The sequence below is a fragment of the Myotis brandtii genome, unplaced genomic scaffold (assembly GCF_000412655.1).
Source record: "Myotis brandtii unplaced genomic scaffold, ASM41265v1 scaffold456, whole genome shotgun sequence".
Taxonomy (NCBI): domain Eukaryota; kingdom Metazoa; phylum Chordata; class Mammalia; order Chiroptera; family Vespertilionidae; genus Myotis; species Myotis brandtii.
In genome coordinates, this window is record NW_005367431.1 from 2,784,553 (window position 1) to 2,802,533 (window position 17,981).

The following is a 17,981-nucleotide window of genomic DNA, read 5'->3' on the forward strand; positions in this document are numbered from 1 at the left end:
CCTTCAGCTCTGTTCTCCTTGGGGTCTATTTTATTTTATTTTTTTAGAAATAAATTTCTGTTGTTTAAATAAATATATATAATTTTTTTTCTATTTTAGAGAGAGAGGAAGGAAAGGGGGGAGAGAGAGAGAAACAGAGAGAGAAACATCAATGATGAGAGAGAATCATTGATCGGCTGCCTCCTGCACGCCCCCTACTGGGGAGCCTGCAACCCAGGCATGTGCCCTGACCAGGAATCAAAGGGCGACCTCCTGGTTCTCTGAGGTCTATTTTAGAAGCATTCTTTGTGGAGATGGGGCAGGGGGAGCACAACAGGCCGTATTTTGCTAGCTGCTGCTTGGTGTTTTTGTGCTTGTTTGTACGTTTGTTGTTGTTCACCCAGAGCAAATTTACCCACAGCCCAGTGCTCTGAGGGGCAGATTTTCATAAGGCAAGCCCTGGCATCCTACTTTAATTGGCAGCTCATCTTGTTATTGATAAGAGTGCTGGCGGAGAGGCCACGCCTAACAGCCACCAGCACCTTGGATTTGTCCTCAGCTTGCTTTTGCAGTCAAATGCCTCCTTGGCCTTTGAGCACTGCAGAGGCTTGCCGACCTCAAAACCAGGCTGTGTGCCAGTCACGTGTTTACAACTAGCTCATTAGCCTTGGGGCTTGGCTTTGCCCTTTGCCACAGACAGACTTGGGGATTTGGGTATAGGCTGCTCCTAACATTTGGGAGAGAATTTAAAAGAAGTGCTGTGTTTGACAAGCCCAACACTGAGAAAGGAACAGCATGGTTTTGATAATCTGGGTTGAATCTCATTCCTCAAACAATCCAACAGAAATACCTGGGAGATGGTAACAATGGAACATTTAGTCCTAAAATAAAACTTCAGTATAACAAACTATATGGGGAATATACTTATTTTATTTCTCTTAATAGCTTTTGTATCAAGTGCATTTTGGTGGGGTCTTTTTTAAAAATGGGAGTATCACTTGGACTTTTTAGAAAAGTTTTAAAATTGAGTTTTAGAGAGAGAAAAAGGAAGAGGCGGAAGAGAGAAGCATTGATGTGGATTGAGGACCAACCAAGTGAGCCACACCAGCCAGATTTTTTAAATGACAGTTTTCGTGTTGGGTCATTGTCAGGTACCCGCCCACCTTGGTGTACCAGAACGGCAGCATCGGCTCTGTTGAAAATGTGGATGCAAGCAACTACCCACCACCACCACAGTCAGACTCCACTTCCCTGCCTTCTTCCTTCTCTGAGGAGAGCTTACCGCCGCCGCCAGCAGAATTCAGGTAAATGGTGGGACCTTTTCCATCTACTCTGGGTGGCTAAAAACTCAAGAACAAAAGAAGAGTTCCAAATCCAGGCCAGGACACTAAAATAAGTTCAGGAAAATCTGTCTAGATAATAGAAATAATTAACATGTATTATGTGTTTATAAGGTGCCAGGCATTATACCAAACAGTATATATGTTACTAAATTCCCACAAGAATCCTCTTGAGACAGGTACCCATTTTACAGATGAGTAAATGAGAAGGCACAGAGAGGTCAATGAACTTACCTAAGATCACTGAGCCAGTAAGAGGCAGAGTCCAACCTGATTGGAAAGCAGGTCAGTCCGACTCCAGAGCCTGTGTTCTTTACTACTACCTATACCTGGAAAGATAGAAGTCACCAAACTTACCTCTTGCATGTTACTTAGCTTTAACTCCACATGAATTGAAGTGGTATAATTTACCGCCCATAAAATACTTATTTATGACACCTTGTCCAGTTATCTAGGAACTTAGCAGACAGTCACCTTTTTCTTCTGTTGCTTCTGGTTAATTTCACTGTTGGATAGACTCTCCAGAAAGAATGAAACAAAGGGAAAGAGAGATGAAAGTTAAAATCTGTTCATTTTGATATTCATCCGTGTCCCTGGCAGAGATACACAGGGAAGAGTTAGAAGGTCATGGCTGACAAGGGCTCTGAGGAGTGTTGGGGTTTGTTTCCTCACTGTTACTTTTCCCTTCCTGGTGCCTGGTACACTTTTCTCCTCTGACACTGTTCAGTCAGAGATTGATATGTTGAGGACCCCTCAGATGGAAACCTAAAGCAAATGCTCTAAGCATCCCACCCCGCCCCCTTCTTCTTGGCTCTTGAAACCACTAATCCCAAACTCTGCCTCCCAAATCACTTCCTGCCGGCTGTCCTGTCAGATGCAGCTAAGGCTTGAAGGTCTGTGGTAAATTGCAAGATGGTAGCTTTTCTAAGGAGTAGCTGTTGGTACAGGGCAAATACAAAGGTGGAAAAGAAGCCCTCAGCCTCACCCATGGCCTGAGAGCCTGCAGCCGAGCATACCAGAGCCAGGAGAGGTGCCACTTAACCCTCTCGCAACCTGGGTTAAGTTTGGTGGCACATCCATTTCCTGTCTCTGCCGACCCTCAGACCATCCATTCTTTCTCAGCTTTTTACACATGAAAACTGAAAGTACCACTGCCTAAATCTGTACCCCACTCAGGTTTGGTCAGCTTGGCTTGAGTTCCTGCCCTCACAAGATCTAGTGAATGTTAATAACCTGAGGAACAGAGGGTGGGTGGGTGGTGGTTGAATTTTTATTCCAGTTCTTTCTTGCATGCCTTTGTAGCCCTGGCTCCAGGATTAGACTGGCCGTTCCTTTCTGGGGGGTTCAGGAGAGTGCCTTTTCTCGGAGAGCTGAAAGTTTGAGGGGAACTAGGAGGTGATCTTGGCTCGCCCTTACCTGTATAGGAATCCCAAGTCTACTTCTTTCAGGTAGTTTTTCTCTCTCTGCTTAAGACTCCTCTGCTGATGGGAAGGAAGCTCATTACTTTACAAGACTGCCCATTTGATATTGGTCTGTTCTGACTATTTCCATTTTTTTTCCTATTTGAACCAAAATGAAATGATATAATCAACCAAAATAAACCTAGGCTTATAGAGTAGCTTAACTATAGATAGTATTTGCATCCTGAAAGTGATGGGTCTTTTTCTTTGTCCTTTTAGCTACCCAGCAGACAACAACCAAAGGGCATCTGGCTTAGCTGGACCCAAAAGATCCAGTGTGGTCAGCCCAAGCCATCCACCACCAGCTCCTCCTCTGGGCTCTCCACTGGGCCTCAAATCCGGCTATGCGCCACCCTCGGCCCCTCCGCCTCCGCCTCCAATGATAAACGTCCCTCCCCCACCTCCACCTGGAGGACTTGGGTCCCCAGTGACCCCACCGCCACCTTCACCACCCTCTTTCCCACCTCACCCCGATTTTGCTGCCCCTCCCCCTCCTCCCCCACCGCCGGCAGCTGACTACCCGACCCTGCCACCACTTCCCTTATCCCAATCAACAGGAGGAGCACCCCCTCCTCCCCCTCCTCCTCCTCCTCCTGGGCCACCTCCTCTCTTTTATGGTGGTGCAGATGGCCAGCCTGCCCCACCACCACCACCACTTTCTGATACACCCAAGTCCAAGTCCTCCTTGCCTCCTGTGAGCGACGCCCGCAGCGACCTGCTTTCAGCCATCCGCCAAGGTAAATCCAGTGGTGGGTCCAGGACAGGAAGCGTTGTCTTTCTGCAGCTGGGATGACTGGTTGAGGGTGGGTGAGGGGTTTGTGCTCTTCCCGAGGAGTAGCTTTCATTGGATGGGGAGAGATTGGGACCCAGGCCTAGGATCAGCCTGAAGAAAGTCTCACCCTAAAAATAGGGGGATTTAGATTTCTTCCCACCCTGGTTTAACGTAAAGAATTCTTAACCTGGGATCTTTGAACTTCTTGAAAATGTGTGCTTTGTGTGTGTTTGCATCCGTTCTGTAGCCCAGAGAACAAGAATCACATTTTGAAGGCTCTTGTTCAGCTGAACTCAGTCATTCCTTGTCCTTCACCTTTTTGCCTTTCGTATCCTTCCTGCGTACTCTCTCTCCCTCTTTCTCACCCATTGCCCTCTCCCCCTTTTTCCTATCCTCCTCCCTCTTTTGTCACCGTCTCTCCCCTCCTCCTTCCCCTCCCTCATGGAGCATTTATTCTCTTTGTCAGAGGCCGGGTTTGATACCACGGGGCTAGAGTGGTTTCTTCTGCTTGGGATCCCCCAGGAACTGAAGGATTGTCTAGAGGAGACAACCTAGGGCAGCTGAGCTCTGTGGTAACTGATGAATCGGGCAGACTGTGTGCTCCTAGGTGGGTGTGGTGGCCAGTCCCCCTCCTGAGGAGTAGCCTCCTCACTAGCCTGAGAGCGACAGTGGGGAAGGTGGCAGGCTTCTGTTCAGCGACACCTACAGCACCAGGGCCACCATGTCATAAACCTTCACCTTCATTTTTTTCTTGCTTCCTCCTTTCCAAGAGGATCCTTCTTTTTCACTGTCCTTTCCCATATTCCACCAGCCAATGGCCGTTCCCCCTTTCTCATTCCTGGATCGATTCTGAGACCGACTCACCTTCTTCACCCTTCTCTCTCTCTCTCTCCCACCAGGCTTCCAGCTGCGCAGGGTGGAGGAGCAGCAGGAACAAGAGAAGCGGGACGTGGTGGGCAATGACGTGGCCACCATCCTGTCGCGTCGCATTGCTGTTGAGTACAGTGACTCAGAAGATGACTCCTCTGAGTTTGATGAGGACGACTGGTCGGATTAGCTCTTTCTGCCTGCTGCCTACCTCTTCTCTTTTCTTCTTACCTGCCTTTTGTGATGCCTACCCCAACAGTCCCAGGGGGAAAAGGGGGAGGGGAAAAATGATTTCAAGGGGCCAAAGCCTTCCCTGAAGCTACCAAAGATATATCCATGTGCTTCCTCCAAATCAACATGTGTTTCCCACCTCCCACAGTCAGGCCCCATGGGGCCCCTGAGGGGGCCAGTAGCTGAGATGTTCTCTCTTCCCTTCATATTGAAGAGAAGGGAAAACCCCAAAGCTGATCCCTTTGAGTGGGTGTAAATTGGAGTTGGTGCCTTTCCCTAGGAGCCATTTTCCACTGTGGTCTCCCTAAATCCTTGCCCTCAGCTACTTCGAATAATGCCAGCCGCTTCGTGGTCCTAAAGCCTGCATGGACACAGCTGGCCCCTTTCCCATGCCCTGGGAGGTCGGCAGGCTGCGTGCCCAGCAGCCAGACTGCTGCACCCTTCGGCCCCGATCAGCAGGGCGAGGCTGCCTTTTGCTAAGCTCTTTCTGTATCTGGATCCCCTTTATTCCAGGAGCCATCAAGCCCCTAAAGAAGGTCTCAGCCCCTCTGCCCAGAAATGATGCCTTTATGAGACTGAGGTGTTTGCCTCCCCCCCAGGCCCCGTCTCCTGAGTGTGGTGTTTGGGTTTCCTTTACATGCCTCTCCGTTGTCACCAGGTGCCTCTGGGCACCATGGCCCAGTTCTGACCTCTGATACCCATGACCAAACTAGCCCTGACACACAGGGATCTGGGCCTCTGCTGACGTCAGGAGCCAAGCTTAGAGACTGGGAACTGCAGAGCTGGAGGAACGGGGGCACACCTTGGGCCCTACCCTCTTAGTGATGCTGAAGTCTACAGATGGGAAGTGACTTGCTCAAGGTCGCGCAGTTGGATCGTAACAGGGCTAGAGCCCAGGGTTTCTGATTCCAGGTCACCTGTGCTTTCTGGGACCAAATAGTAGGCACCTGCTGGAGCCTGGGCAGAGCATCCTCGGCTCTGCTGCTTCCGACCTCACCATAAGGGGGGTCCCAGCAGGAGGGCTCGGGGCCTGTGCCCGGCCCTCAGTGCTGCTCAGACCCTTGTGGCCTCTCGTAATTCTTTGCTTCCTCTTTGCTATCTATCTACCAGCCAACTGGCCTTGGGAACTGCCCGATTGGGGGACTAGAGGTAGTGAGAGAAGGAAGGGGTTGGGCAGCTTTGACAGGTGCTGTTTTCAATTCCTCTTCAACTCCTCCCCCTTTTATTTCCCCAATTTCTGCCAAAGGTAGAAACTTCAGTCCCTCAGGCTGGCAGCCGTGGCAGGGAGCTGCCTGGGGGGCCTGGCAGCCCTGAGGAAGGCTGAAAACAGAGGGACTGTAGGTCTTGTTTCCAGCTCCCCTCCTCACTACACAGTGATGTTCCCGCCCTTCCTCCCCCTTTTCCCAGAGCTAATACACAGGTGCTATTATTCAGAAAAAACTGGTCAGCTTTGGCCAGCAATGAGGTTTCTTCTCTTCTGCCCCAACTATTGTGTAGCCTCTTATGCTGAAACCGGCTTCTCCTGGCTTCTCCTGCTTTCAGAGCCCTGAAACAAAGAGAAACTGGATCTGTCTGTACCCCGCACAGCAAATGGTTGTAGTAATTGCCAAAGCCCTCATAAACCCTCCGGCTTGAGGAGAGTGTAATCATGGGTACCGCGCTGTGCCCGGCTGAATGCGCCCCCTCTGCCTCTTTTCCTTGAACTCGGGCCTGTGGGGCCAGCACGCCCTCCTCCTGGGCTGCCTCAGAGTGCCCCTCCCCCTCCCCCAGGTCAGTGTCTCTGGCGCAGGGCCAGCACCTGGCTAGTGCTGAGCATGCCAGGCTGTGTGTGTGCCCCTGCCTCGCTTCCCACCTTGCACTTGGAAGCTGAAGGTACATTCTTCAGAACCCTGAAATGGCTGTTGAAGGTGTCCCCGCTGCAGCCCAGGAGTGGTGGAGAGGCAGGCGGAGGGCAGTGGTTCTCCCAAATAGGAGTCCTGGGGCCTGGCCAGGCCAGGGTTTGGGCCTAATGGCTTTGACTAAATTACTCCCATCCCCCTCCTTCCGGAAAAAGGGGGAGTCAGTGCCACTCGCTATCGTTCTGCTCTGACCTTGAAGGGGGTGGTGTTGGCCTGGCTTCTGGAATGGACAGTCCGCTGTGGAAAGGTCTGGGGGCAGGAGGAGGTGGGGAGGGGCACTGCCTGCGGAAGGTAGGATTAGATCATTAGCTCAGTGACCTCCTAGGGTTTCGATGTGCTGTGTTCTCATCCTACAGCTGGTTTGGTAATGATCTGCAAGTCCCGGAGAGCAACAGCATAGCTCTGCCTGACGTTCTCATTAAAATCTATGCAGCCAAGCTCTGTGCTTTGTAGCAGCCGGCTTCCTCGGCTGGGAGGTGGGAGATGGGGGGAGGGGTGGACTAGGACCCAGTCAGCTGGGCTCTACTTATGCATTGGTACACCCCCAAAAATGCTGCTTTAAACCCAGAGCCCTTTAAAATGATGAAGGACCCTATGCAGGTAATCATGTGTCTTTAGAATCCTGTAATTGTGGAATGCAAAGTTTAGTGATTATTTAAACTGGGCCCAGGCTGGTAAGCCTATGGAACAATGGCCCATAAGGACTCTTAAGTGCTAAGGCCAAGAAACCACCTCCCTTTCTGGTCGGCTCAGCCCAGGGAACCTGCCCCCATTCCTGGGGCCCAGGGGCCCAGCTTCTGACCGTCAGGCAGTGTCAGAAGTGATTGGTGGCTTTGCCCAGGTGGTGAGATGAGTACATTCCAAAGGAGCCGCCTGGGGGAGGGGGCAGGCTCTTGTCCCTCGGAAGCTCAGAACAGCAGGCCCAAGCTCAGCTTGCCTCCAGGAGCTCGAGCGCCCTCAGAAACGACCTGGCCAATGTCACCGCAGAGCCGCGCGGTGTTGTCAGGCTAATGTGAAATCTCTTCCCGTGGCGCCAAGCTTCTGGCTCTGCAGCGCCGGCTTGGACAGATTGAGGTCTCTTGGCTTTGGTGACCCTCTGCTTAAGCATTCCCACCGTGTCCCCGCTCTGCTCTCCCCGTGCCTCCTGCTGCAGCCCCCTCCCCTGGCTCTGCCTGGGGGTGGGGCACTGCCCCAAGGCCAGGGCTTCCTCGGGGCATCGGGCTTTGAGCTCTACTGGGCTCCAGCTGACCTGGGGACCAGGTGTTGCCCAGAGATGCACCTGGGTCTGTGCCTCAGTGAATCATAGGGAACAATGTTATTGTATTGACTTTCAGTTAACTCACTTGAGAAACTAACCAATTTTTACTTACTGTCTAGAATGATGTACCTGTAGGAGAGTGACCATAAAAGTGCCTTCTTTTCTCTGATGTAAACATTTAGAAGGACCTGGACCAATGGATTCTTGGGTGTGTGTTCCACATCAAGATCTTAGGGAGTGAGCACATATGTAGTGGGGATACAGCCTGAAAATGGGTCCCTTTCCCCCCCTCCCCTCTGAGGATGGAAAAGGAGCTTCGGTTAGAGATCTGAGCTGTGGGGTTAAGCCAAACCCCTAAGTGACCCTTTCCCTTTGCCCTACTGCTCTCAGGTCCTTAAAGCCCTGTGGCTCCAAGTCTGGCCTCGTTTGCTTCCCTGCCAGGCTCATGTGTGTACATTAGCTCCCCAGTGACCTGAAGATTCCATGTAACTGTATACACGCGAATACGTAAATGCCAATGTTTTAAATAATTTGATAAAGTCTTTGTAGCCACTCGGCCACCTCTGGTGTGTGTGTGTGCTTAATGGGAGAAGTGGTTAGAAGGGGGCAACACAGCCAGCTCCCAAGGGAGGTCCAGTGTACGCGTGCGGGGGAGGGGGAGCAGCAGGCCCAGGATGTGGTGGTGCACCCTGTGGGAGGTGGGGATGAAGGCAGGAAACCCAGGTCCCCAGGCCCCCTCAGCTAGCTGAAGGGAGTGTGCTGGGACCAGGGGAGACGAGCGGCTGGCAGCCCCGCGCTGCAGCAGGAGAGGAGCACAGGCTGAATGCTGATGCCGCCTCCCAACATCTGGCCGGCATCTTGTCTGTTTCTCAGACCCAAGCAACTTACCTTAAATAGAACAATTTACAGTGAAATCCGATAAAAGGTTTAGGCTGCTGCACGCCCCTCTCCCAGGCGAGGGGGCTGGGTGTATATTCTGACCCAAAAGATGACCTGCCCAGGAAGCAACGGTTGTGGTTGTTCCGAGCACAGCTGCTGTGGTCAACTGTCCCTGGGGGTGACTTAGGAACAGACACCCAGTTCCGGGCCCAGCAGAAGAGGGGCGGGAGCAGGGTTGGTGGCTGGTCATGCCTGCGCTTCGGAGAGTCACCCACTGGCGTCCCAGGAGAAGGGGCAGAAGTTTTGAATTGTCAGCAACTGCTGCGCCAGCCACTCAGCTCATCACTGAAGGTGGGGGTCCAGGGGAGGGGGCGTGGGAGCCGCTCGCCCCTGTGGAGGCCCTCGCTCCACCCTCCTGCTCAGGCCTGTGTTTAGTCAGCACTTGGCTTCCCAAGGCTGGTGACTGACAGGCAGCCAGACGCCTGCCCTGGGAGAAGACAAAATGGTGTGGGAGCCGCCCTTGCTGGGGAATTGGAGGGAAGGAATGTGGTTCTGGAAGCCAGAGGTCCGAGCTTCCATTCCGGCCTCTCCACTGGAGCTGTCCCTCTGCACGTCGCTTCCCTGGGGGCTGATCCTGAGAACAGGAGCATTTACCGAGTGCCTACGGCCTGCCCCAAACGGCAGACATTTTGTTTCAACCTTAGGAGGCAAGGGCCCCCCAAATTGCACATGAGAAAAACAGGTTCAAAGGGGTAACGTGAGTTTGCTAAGATCACATAACTGCCCGGGAACAGCCAACCTTCCGAGCTGGCGCTCTGTTCACCGTGCAGCTTAACAGCGTTCAGAATCTGCAGCTAGAATCCCGGTCTTTGGTGTCATAAGGGGCATGTTACAGGGTTTCCCTTTTTGTCTATCCACTTCCTGGTGCCAGTTTTACAGGTAATGGTTAGTTTTGCTTTTGCTTTGAAATCAAGGGAGCTAGACTGAGGTTCAGCTGTTGTAGACCTTCAGAGTTGGAAATACCTGCCCCCAAAACTCCCTGGGTTTCGGATGGGGCTTCCCACAGACACACCCGACTTAGTACGGGCACACACACCTGTTCAGATGCACACGTTCATGCACACTCAGATGTACACACACAAATAGGTACCTACACACGTCAGTGGGCACAGGGACACTGGCACACCCACAGAGCCCTGCTCTTGTGTAAACAAAGACATCCGCACACAGTTACAGGAATACACAAAATCGCAGGCAAACCTCACAACGTGCTTGGGAGCCACCCCTCCCTTCTCACTGCCAGTTCCTCACTGCCCCCTCCTGGCCACCCAGTGGCCAGGGCAATCTGGCTCTATTTCCTGTAAATTCTGGGGGTGGTTGTCAGCTAGTTCCCCCCCGAGATCACGAGGTGGAAAGCATTTTCAGGTGCTCAGTCCCAGGAGATGAGGGTGTCTACAGGGGGTTCTGAAGCTGGAGGACAAAAAGCCTTTCAGATCCAAAGAAACCATGTGGTTGAATTGTCAGTACCGCGGTGTCAGGAGTTCTGCAACTGCACACACGTTCTCACACATAGAGAGGAGCGGACGTGCTGGCTGCAGTCAACAGATCTGTAGGCTCCCACCTTGCTCTCCCTCTCTGGGCCTCGCCTATTTATATAGATAGATAGATATAGATAGACATAGATATATAGATATAGATAGATATATAGATATAATGATTTCATAGAGGCAGGGAGAGGGAGAAAGAGATAGAAACATCAATGAACCCAGCTGGTGTGGCTCAGTGGTTGAGCATTGACCTATGAACCAAAACAAAAGGTCACGGTTTGATTCCCGGTCAGAACACATGCCTGAGTTGCAGGCTTGGTCCCCGGTGTGGGGCGTGCAGGAGGCAGTCGATCAATGATGCTCTCGTCACTGATGTTTCTCTCTTCCTTTCTGGGAAAGAAGGAAGTAAGGAAGGAAGAAAGGGAAGGGGGAAAGAAAAGAGAAAAAAGAAAGATCAGAGAGCATTATTAATCAGTATGTGTCCTGACCAGGAATCAAACCATGATGTCTTGGTTTATATGTCGACACTCAACCACTGAGCCACACCAGGTGGGCCTCACCTAGTCAGTGAGGAGCTGACCATGATGACATAGGCAGGCCCTTCCACTCTGGCATCTCATCATCTTCGGAATGAACACCTCCCTAGACGTGTGTGCCTGAGTAAAGCACATCCATAAACATGACCCCTTGGTCTCCTCAGACCAGTCCTGGGAGGGTTACCAACACAAAGCTTTTTATTCCTATTTTACAGTTGAGAAAATGATGCACAGAGAGGCACGGCAACTTGCCCAAAGTCACACAGCAAGTTGGTATCAAGCATGGAGATAGAAACTCTTTTTTCCAATGCCCCAGGTTGCCTACAACAGAGTAGAATACTCTGTGGGCTTGTCTCAGAGCCAATGAGACAGGAGCTACAGAGGCTAAAGCCAGAAGCTCTGCCAGGCAACTTGGAACGTGGGTGGGTTCCACCACTCCCCACCCCACCAACAGACTGCACCAACCTTAAGCTTCCTTTCCCTCTGCAGAGCCAGAGGCAGGCTACCGGAGTTTCTCCCTATGCTGTGGTCACTTGTAGCTTGTTCAAGTATTTACATGCATGTGAGTGGGGTGCACATGCGTGCCTGGACTCCACAGTGTGCACTCGCACATGTAGGTGTATGGTCGTGCATGCCTGCAAATATACTTAGGAGAACATTCATAGGCATGTGTAGTATGTATGTGTTTGCAAGCCTGTACATGTGACTGCATTTGTGTGTTTAGGTAAAGTGTGTGTGTTTTTTTTAAGTTTATTTATTGATTTTAGGGAGGAAGAGAAACAAAAAGAGAAACATCAATTTGTTGTTCCACTTATTAATGCATTCATTGGTTGATTCTTGTATGTGCCCTGACCAGGGATTGAACCCGCAACCTTGGTGTAGTGGGACGATGCTCTAGCCAACTGAGCTACCTGGCCGGGACTCGAAGTGTGTTTTGATGTACATATAAATGGTCTCAGGATATCTGGCAGGTGCATTTATGTACATGTCAGATTTTGCTTGCATGCGTACTGGGTTTGTTCGTGAGTGTACTTGGGTATGTGCAAATGTTCACATTCATTTGTGTGAAGAAGAGGGTGAGGCATGTCCATGCACACGACTGGTGAGTGTATAAATGTGCAGGAAGGGATGGCTTCATAGGACTGTGTATATGTGAATCAGAGGAGGCCCTCACAAGAAAATACGATGTTGGTGTTCCCCTAGCCCTGGTATAGGGGGTGCCCCGCCTGGCTGCAGTCAGGCACTGGGCTTACAGCACCCTCGCCCTGCTCCTGCACTCTATTCCCCAGACCCATCCTGCCTAGCCAATTTGCAGCCTCTTGCTCCCAGCTCCTGAGAAGGCCTGCAGCAAAGTCAAGGGGCTGGTGGCCAATTAGCGAGGGGGTTAATCAGGGATCTGGGGACCCCCGGGGGGTGGGAAGCCAGAAGGCAGGCATTGGGGTTGGCAGGAGCTGCCAGGAGCTGCCGCTGCCTGTCAGGCTGGAGGAGGGGAGAGGCAGGGAGGGGAGGCTGAACCAGCTCAGCTCCATGGTGCTGGAAACCAAGGGCCTGCCTGTGAATTCATGATTGCTGAGCATCGACAGCAGCAGGGAGCCTGTGCAACTGGGTACACTGTGTGCAAAAGGGCAGGTGCTGGCCTTCATTAAGTGTGGTCCTGTATGCAAATGTGTATACATGACTATGGATATTATCTGTTTACAGGTACAGTTTCATGTCTACATATGTGGGTGTGCAGATGGGTCTGGGACTGCATATTCAGACCCATGTGCACACATGTATACAAGGATAAGTCTGTGTCTGTGTGTATACACATGTATGCAAAGGTAAGTGGGTGTTCCTACATGCAACCATGTGCACATGAAGTTGACATGGTCTGTATACATGTGTGCAATGATATATCTGTGTACAGATGCATGTACCAGTGTGCAGATAATCTGGTTATACTTGCATGTCTGGGTGAGTATGCATGTGCGTATTCTCTGAACAGCAAGCGGCCTGGACCACCATGTGGGCCTGCATGCACGTGCCTGTGTGCAAGTGCCTGTGTACACAAAGGTCTCAGCACGCAGGGAGCTGGGCTATGGGGGCTGGAGGGCTCCAGGTTCCAGAGGAGAATCTGACAGACAGACTTGCCGCAGCCCCCAGCCCCGGGAGCCTGTTTTCCTGCCTGCAGAAGCTGTGAGCCCGTGAACTCATCTTATATTAATAGCTGCTGTCTCCTCACTTATTGCAGGGAGAAGCGGTCATGGCCCCAGCAGGGGCTCAGCACTCAGGCTGCCCCCACCCCTGGGAGGAAGGGGAGAGATGGGCCCCACCTCCAGCCCAGGGCCCACCCCAGCAGGAAGGCATGGCTCTGGGCCCCAACCCTTGCTTCCCCCAGTCCAGGGGGCCCAGCTCACCCTCCCAGACCTCTGTAGCTGGGTGGGGTTGGAAAACTGGCAGAGGCAGACAGGCTGGAAGTCTTGGCTACCCACCCCCAACACACACACACACACACACACACACACACACACACACACACACACACACAGGCATGCGGTCTTGAGCAGCCCCAGGCTGCGCACCAGATGAGTCTGAGGCTGAAAGAGACATAGAAGGCTTCAGTTTGAGAGGCAGACATGTCCCTTCTCTCAGGGACCCTCAGCTGGAGCGGGAACACACAGCCTTGCCTCCAGGAGCCCCCATTCCCACAAGGAAGGCGAGAAGTGCAGCAAGGTGTGTGTATAAAGCACATCACAGTTACAGGGCTTAGCCAGGGAGGCTTCCTGGAGGTGGGTGCACAGGGAGATCCTGAGATGCATCTGAAGAATCTGAGGAGAGAGGAGCCATCACGTGGGCACACAGGCTTCAGCTGGAGGCAGGTTCCGACACCCCTCAGGGTGGGCCCAGGACCCAAGGCAGAGACTCCAGATGCAGGCCCCAGAAATACCTCCTATCTACACACCACACCCAGACAGACAGGGGGTCCATGGGATGGGGGCCCACCACAGGCCTTCCCCGATGGGAGGCTGGCCAGCATTAAGCCCTGCTGAGCCTGCAGCCAGAAGCTGGGATGGGGAAGCCAAGGACCACGCCCACCCAGGGTGGGATGGGCACTGGTCGCTCTGCTTCTGGGCCTTGGTAGGGGTTTCTGTGCAGCATGGGGAGTCCGTCAGAGGCCCTTCCCCACACCACTCTCCTGTGTGAGTTTGAGCAAATGGCTGTTCCTCTTCGGGCCTCAGACTCCCCAGCTGTACAATGAAGGGGTGGGCAGGATGCTCTGAGGGCCCCATCTCCAGGCTTTGGCCCAGGTGGCTGGGAGGTGTGCTAGTCAGAGCTTCCTCTTCAGCCACACCTCAAACTGGCTTTTGCCCTTTCCTGGTGAACACACTGTTTCTGGTTCCTAAACCCCTTAACTCAGGGTCCTGCACACTTAGTCTTCAAATGCACCCAAGGGTACATGCACATGCTTACCATCACTCACCTTTGCATAAAAAAGAAGCAATCCCAGCTCCAGAATTTCAAGACCCCACCCAACTACCTCCCAAATGTGGCCACTGGCTCAGAATGAACCCCAACACCAGTCAGGGTCCAAAATGTCCTAGGTCCCAGGCTTGGAAGGAGAGGCGGTGAGAGGCCAGTAGATAGAGCACAAGTCCTAGAAACATGTTCCCTTGGTCCATTCACCAGTCCCCCTCGTCCTCAGTTTTCTCATCTGTAAAATGGAGAAGATATTACCTGTGTCCTGGGATGCTTGTTAGGCATAAATGAGGTAACGCATGCAGTACACTCAGCACAGTGCCTAGCACACAGTATATACCCACGATTAGAATGGGTTGATGCTAAGGAAAGTAACAGCTTTGAGTATATACTTCATGCTAAAGCTCCAAACAAAAGCTAATGTGGGCAGGGATGGAGGGGGGGAGGGCATCCTCAACCCAAGAAGCTTCCAGCATTCTGGTTCCTGTCCCCCAGGGAGGTGGGGTCCTTGTCTGGTAGTACCTGGGTCTGAGCAGAGGGGCCCATCAGATTAGCATCCTGGGGTGGGAGTGTCACCTGCCAGCCACACTCCACCCTGGATCTCCAGCTTCCCATGTCCCCCAACAGGCACCCAGGTGTGGGTTAATCCTCCCATCCCATGGTTTCTCCCGTCAGGCCCCGCTCCATTCCCTCCGCACACAGACAGCAATATTTATTACAAAATCAGTTTTTATTGAGGGTTGGGTCAGGGACAGGAATAGGGAATGCCCTGGGGGCCATACCCAGATTGGCAGAGAGGGTCAGGTGTTGGCTCGCATCCTGCCTCCTCTAGGGCACCTCAAAGTGAGGCCTGGCTCCCAGGCCTCGGCCGTGGCGCTGGACACCAGGCTCGAGTGGAGTTGGGGTTGCCACGTTTTATCCTGGCTGCTTGGCCAGGCTGGTTTTCCCCAAACCGCCACCAGAGGGCAGCAGGCCCCCAGCGCAGAGGAATTCTCGGTTGCTCAGGTGATGGCTTCTTAAAAAAATAAAAAACCAGAGGCTGGTGTGTTCCCCTCACAAACCCCAGAGGGGCGGGCCTGGGGAGAAGGTTCTGGTTTATATGATCTCTTCAATAAAAAATAAGCGAAAATAATAACAAAATACGTGGTTTCTCTTTCTCCCTTCCCCCCCCTCTAGGAACTGAGGTCAGAAATGGGGGTGTGGGGACCGGGAGTACCCTGGTATGGCCTGGATTTCAAGGTGTTGGTCTCTTTTTCCCCCTTATACCCATAAATAAATTCATAAATAAATAAATACTAGATATTCTCTTTATGCACACACATATATATAGATAAATCTTTTTCTCTTTCTCCTATCTAGGCAACTGAGTGGCTAAATCTCTGACTCTAGCTCAGAAACTCAAAAGTAAAGTGACATGATCAAGGTCAAGGGAGGGGGGAGCCCAGGGACCTGAAATGGCACTGTACAGCACCCAGCAGCATTCTGGAACTCCAAGCCAGCTGGGCTGTGGACTTTTCTGAGTGGAACCCTGACCATCTGAACATTCTAGAACCATGGAGCCAGCTGGGCCCTGCAGAGATCTGAACAGAATCCTGTGAAACACCCCATGTCCTAGAACTCCAGAACTAGCTGGGTCTTGGGGGTGTGGAGCTGGGGGGTTGGAACAAAACCCTGGAGGACCTCACATTCTGGAATTCTGTAGTGATCAGGGTTGAAGGGTCGGTCACCAGTATGCGACTAGACATCACTGGGGGAACGGGACCGGAAGGGAATCTTGGAAGAGGAGCAGCAGCAGCAGATGGCCCACAGTACCTTCTGCACATCCTGGTTGCGGAAGGCATAGATGATGGGGTTGATCATGGAGTTATAGGTGGCAGGGAGCAGGGTGAGATAGGTGTAGAGAGATGGGGAGTGGGCATCGCCCAGCAGGCAGTAGACGGTGAAGGGCAGCCAGCAGGCGGCAAAGGTGCCAAGCACCACGGCCAGTGTGGCAATGCCCTTGCGGGTGGCCACATAGTGGGAGGCAGGCAGCAGGTGCCGCTGAAGGGCAATCTGCTGGGCATGGCGGCAGACGATGCGGCAGATCTGGGCATAGAGCTGCAGCATGATGCCAAACACCATGAAGAAGGCAACGGCCAGGACCACCAGATGGTTCTTGGAGAGCGGATATACCACGCCGCACATGGTTGGGGTATCCAAGCAGTTCCAAGCCAGCACAGGCAGCAGCCCCATGCCCAGCGCACCCCCCCACACTAGGGCCAGCATCACATAGGTCCGAGTCATCGTTGTCTCTGAGTAGTAGGTGAGGGCGTTGTACAGAGAAAGGTAGCGATCTACAGTGATGGCCAGTAGGCTGCCAATGCTGGCGGTAAAGGCCATTGCCAGGACGCCAACCAGCACCAGGCTCATCTCAGCTGAGCCAATGCAGAAGACAGCAGCAAAGTGCAGGACCAGTCCCAGGCCTGCCAGCAGGTCTGCAATGGCGAGGCTGCCCACGAGCAGGAACATGGGGGCACGGAAGGCGGGAGTGCCCACGATGATGGCCACCACCAGCGCGTTCTCGCAGGACACCAGGGTGCCTGAGATACACAGCACCACATCCCACGCCCTGGGTGAGGGCAACGGTGCGGCTGGGCCTGTGGGCCCCTCTGCTAATCCCATGCTGCTCACGTTCACGTTGCCTGGGCCAGCGGAGAGCCACGCCAGCGGGCTGCCTGCACCCCACATCTTGGTACCTGTAGGAGAAAGGCCCTGTGAGAAATTGGCAGGGTTAGGTGCTGGGTAGGGGGTCTACAGGAGCTGAGGTGCCTCTCTGGATACTTGGTGGGAGTCTCTCCACAAGATGCTTAGCTGGTCCCAGTGTCTTGTCCCCACACTCAAGCCCCAGGATTCCTTCCAGGATACCCTAGTCCCCGCCCATGTCCCCAGGCCAGCACAGGTCTCTTTTCTTGGGGATTCCTGTCCTAGTATCTTCATCTCCCTTCCAACTCCCTGGGTCCTGCAGGCCTCTTCCTTCCACGTGTGTGACTAGAGCTCAAGCAGCTGAAGGACTACCACAAGTAGAGGGAGCTTGTAAGATCCCGGAGATGCTGGGGAAGGCAGCACTGGGGGAGGGAAACACATCTCAAGACTGAAGGCAGCTCTGCTCCCTCCCCATCAGGGAGGATGACGCTCAGTTTCTGAGGTTGCCAGACCCCTCAAGATTCTCAGAACAGCCAGCCCCAGGCCCCGCCCCTAGGGAGTGCGGTGACGCTCTCGCCAGCCCCCACCCTGCACTCCTAGGGTGACAACACCTGGGAACTCAGCTCTACCCTCACACATACCCGCCCAGATTTCTGCCCAGGCCGGACCCTTCTTTCTGGGTCTTTGGAACAGACACCCCCTGCTGGAAGCCCGATTCCTGAGGCAGACCCCTCCGGCCCAGACACCTGGACCTTGGGCCTGACTCCGCCTCCTGCCCGGAAGTCTGGATCCCTAAGTCAGACACCGCCTCCTGCCCAGACTCCTAGGTCCTGTCCAGCCGCCTCCTGCCAGCCCAACCTCGGATGACCATCAGTTCCCCAGGGCCTCGGGTCCTTGTAGGAGTGCTCACCCCCCGCAGGGTCACCGTGTGATGGCGCTCAGCACCCGGTCACTGGGTCCCACCTGCTAGCCCAGAATCTGGGTTCCAGGTCTTGACCTCCGACCCTGGCCCGCTGCTGGGAGCCTGACAGCCGCCCCAGCGCCCCAGCATCCTGCGTGCCCTCCCCCACGCC

The 17,981-nt window shown here is 53.3% G+C and overlaps 3 protein-coding genes across 5 annotated transcripts in view; 2 read left to right on the forward strand and 1 right to left on the reverse strand.

Moving 5' to 3' along the window:
- Positions 1–8,365, forward strand: part of WASF2 (WAS protein family, member 2) — a 31,847-nt gene extending 23,482 nt beyond the window's left edge. For all 3 annotated transcript variants that reach the window (XM_014546842.1, XM_014546840.1, XM_005875128.2), the window contains exons 7-9: positions 1,131–1,283; positions 2,999–3,516; positions 4,451–8,365. In XM_014546842.1, coding sequence (XP_014402328.1) covers positions 1,131–1,283; positions 2,999–3,516; positions 4,451–4,608 — 829 coding nt within the window. In that variant the 3' untranslated portion in view covers positions 4,609–8,365. The remainder of the gene's footprint in view (positions 1–1,130; positions 1,284–2,998; positions 3,517–4,450) is intronic.
- Positions 8,366–8,840: 475 nt separating this feature from the next.
- The window catches only part of CD164L2 (CD164 sialomucin-like 2), a 19,814-nt gene continuing 10,673 nt past the window's right edge, over positions 8,841–17,981 (forward strand). Inside the window, exons 1-2 of the mRNA XM_005875130.2 lie at positions 8,841–8,845; positions 9,140–9,143. The gene's annotated coding sequence lies outside the window, so the exon portion shown is untranslated. The remainder of the gene's footprint in view (positions 8,846–9,139; positions 9,144–17,981) is intronic.
- Positions 14,938–16,957, reverse strand: GPR3 (G protein-coupled receptor 3). Its single transcript, XM_005875129.2, has one exon. The coding sequence runs from the start codon at positions 16,951–16,953 to the stop codon at positions 15,964–15,966; it is 990 nt and encodes a 329-aa protein (XP_005875191.1). The 5' UTR covers positions 16,954–16,957; the 3' UTR covers positions 14,938–15,963.

Bases quoted from the DNA above. Each gene is read 5' to 3' on its own strand.
- GPR3 (XM_005875129.2), bottom strand. From the start codon at position 16,953: ATGTGGGGTGCAGGCAGCCCGCTGGCGTGGCTCTCCGCTGGCCCAGGC.